Source organism: Myotis brandtii, unplaced genomic scaffold (assembly GCF_000412655.1).
Source record: "Myotis brandtii unplaced genomic scaffold, ASM41265v1 scaffold987, whole genome shotgun sequence".
Taxonomy (NCBI): domain Eukaryota; kingdom Metazoa; phylum Chordata; class Mammalia; order Chiroptera; family Vespertilionidae; genus Myotis; species Myotis brandtii.
In genome coordinates this window covers 228,954-231,161 of record NW_005372107.1, presented here as the reverse complement: position 1 = coordinate 231,161, position 2,208 = coordinate 228,954, and the positions used below count along the sequence as shown (strand labels likewise).

General features: G+C 48.2%; 1 protein-coding gene across 2 annotated transcripts in view; it reads left to right on the top strand.

Annotated features, from left to right (window-relative positions):
• The window catches only part of LOC102260619 (zinc finger protein 234), a 23,350-nt gene that overhangs the window by 15,240 nt on the left and 5,902 nt on the right, over nt 1-2,208 (top strand). The window contains exon 3 of one of the 2 annotated variants that reach the window (XM_014533537.1): nt 325-524. The exons of the other annotated variant lie outside the window; for it this stretch is intronic. Within the exon in view, the coding sequence (XP_014389023.1) occupies nt 325-524 (200 nt within the window). The remainder of the gene's footprint in view (nt 1-324; nt 525-2,208) is intronic. 2 annotated transcript variants of the gene reach the window in all.

Below are 2,208 nucleotides of genomic sequence, written 5' to 3'. Positions count from 1 at the left end.
CACAGTCCTGATTTTAAAGCAGGCCGTATTTGTGTCCCAGACTGCCTTAATTTGTGTTTAGCTAAGAGTCAGTTTGTGGCTCAGCCTCTGGGTGGCTGTGTTTTTGGGTTGGCCTCTGAGGCTATACGGCTTCTCTATCCAGTAGCAAGGGTTTATTTTCTCTATTGCACTTGAAACTGGTTTGGGGAGGTCAACTGTCCAGAGCTGGTTCTTTAGTTGTTACCCTGCTCTGTGTTGTTGCTGGGACTGAAAGTCCCTCTATAGGCCTGACCCTGTTAACTCCCAGGGACTAATCAGATTATTTTAATCCTTCATCTCTTTCAGGGTGGAATCTGGGTGTGGCTGTGCTCCTTGCCTGGGGGCTAGGTGGAGGAGTCCCACCCTCCGGAGAGAATGGCTGCCCTAATCCTGGGCCCAGGGGTGTCTCAGCACTCAATTCGCTGCCACCTCTCCCGGTCCCCCCTCTCTCCTTAGCCTCTCCCCAGATTCCACTCGTCCGCACCTTCTCCCTCTCTTCAGCACAGGTGAGTGTTTGTATCCGAAATGTCTTATAAACAGGGTTTAGTGAAAACAAACAAACGCTGGCCGCGGAAACGGGGAAGGCTGAGTTTCTGTAAGCTCTTCTCTTACCGTCAGTGCATGGTCTGGTCAGCTCTTCAGGCTGTCCCCTTTAGGCTCAGTCCTCCATGATCACAGAACCGAGATCTCAAATCCCCCGGCGCCAGGAATCCGGCGGATCTCCTTTCCCCAGTCAGGGGCTGTGCCTGTCCCAAGGGACGCGGCTGTCTGCCACACAGTCTCCCTCTGACCCTCTGGGCTCAGAGGTCTCGCAAACTTTCCTGCCCAGATCCCTGGGTTTTTTTTTACCTTTCCAGGGGAGTTCTGCCCTTCCCAGCTGCAAACCATCTCACCAGCTGAGTAATTTTGCCAATTCTGGGTGGGTGTTATTAGTTTCAGCTGCTTACTCCATTTGCTCCGGGACACAACCTGGGACGCGTCTGCCTATATCACCGCCATCTTGTCTTCCTAAAAAACTGCTTCTGAGTTTTGTTGTTATGAATTAAGCTGCTATAAACATCTGTGCACAGATGTTTGTGTGAACTTAAGTTTTCAACTCCAATTAGTAAATACCAAGGAGTGTAATGCTGGATGGTATGATAAAAGCATGTTTAGTTTTGTCTTCCAAAGTGGCTGGACATTTGGCATTTCTACCAGCAATAAATAAGAGGTTCTGTTGCTTCACATCTTCACCAGCATTTGGTGGTGTCAGTATACTGGATTTTGGCCATTCTAATATGTGTCTGGTGGTATCTCATTGTTTTGTTTTGTTTTGTTTTTAATTTATTTTTATTTTTAATATGTTCTCATTGATTCCAGAGAGGAAGGGAGAGAGAGAAACATCAATGATGAGAGAGGATCATGGACCGGCTGCCTCCTGCACACCCCACCCTGTGGAGCCCACACCCTGGGCCTGTCCCTTGACCGGGGATCGACCCCTGACCTCCTGGTTCATAGGTCGCCGCTCAGCCATGGAGCCACGCTGGCCGGGCGGACAGCTGCTCTTTCACGCGGACGTGACCTGCACTGCGTTTTCCCACGTGTCCCCCCATCACACCCGCCCGAGCCGGGGTGGGTTGTTGCCTGGCGTCTGTCTCATTGTTGTTTGAATTTCCATTTCCCTGATCACATAAGATGTGGAATATCTTTTTTTTATTATTATTAATTTCTGTGAGGAAAGGAGAGGGAGCAGTGATTAGAAGGATCAATGATGATAGAGATTCACTGATGGGTTGCCTCCTGCACGCCCCCCAGCCCCGCTGGGGATCAAGCCTGCAGCCTGGGCATGTGCCCTGATCAAAAATTAAACCTTGACCTCCTGGTTCATAGGTCGATGCTCAACCACTGAGCCATGCCAGCTGGGCTGGAATATATTTTTATATGCTTAATTGCCATCTATATATCTTCTTAGGTAAGGTGTATGTTAAAGCTTTTGACCCATTTATTCTTTGTTTTCTTATTGTTGAGTCTTAAGTCTGCCAGACCTGAGGCCCTGAACCTAACTGTCCCCTATACCTGGGCTCCTGAGCATTAAAGAGAAAAAACCAACATGATATAGAAAAATGTTAGTTACATGCAAACAAGTGGTTAGAATAAGATGGAACTTGGAGACATTGTAGAAAATAGGTCTACCTTTCATCTACCTTTCAT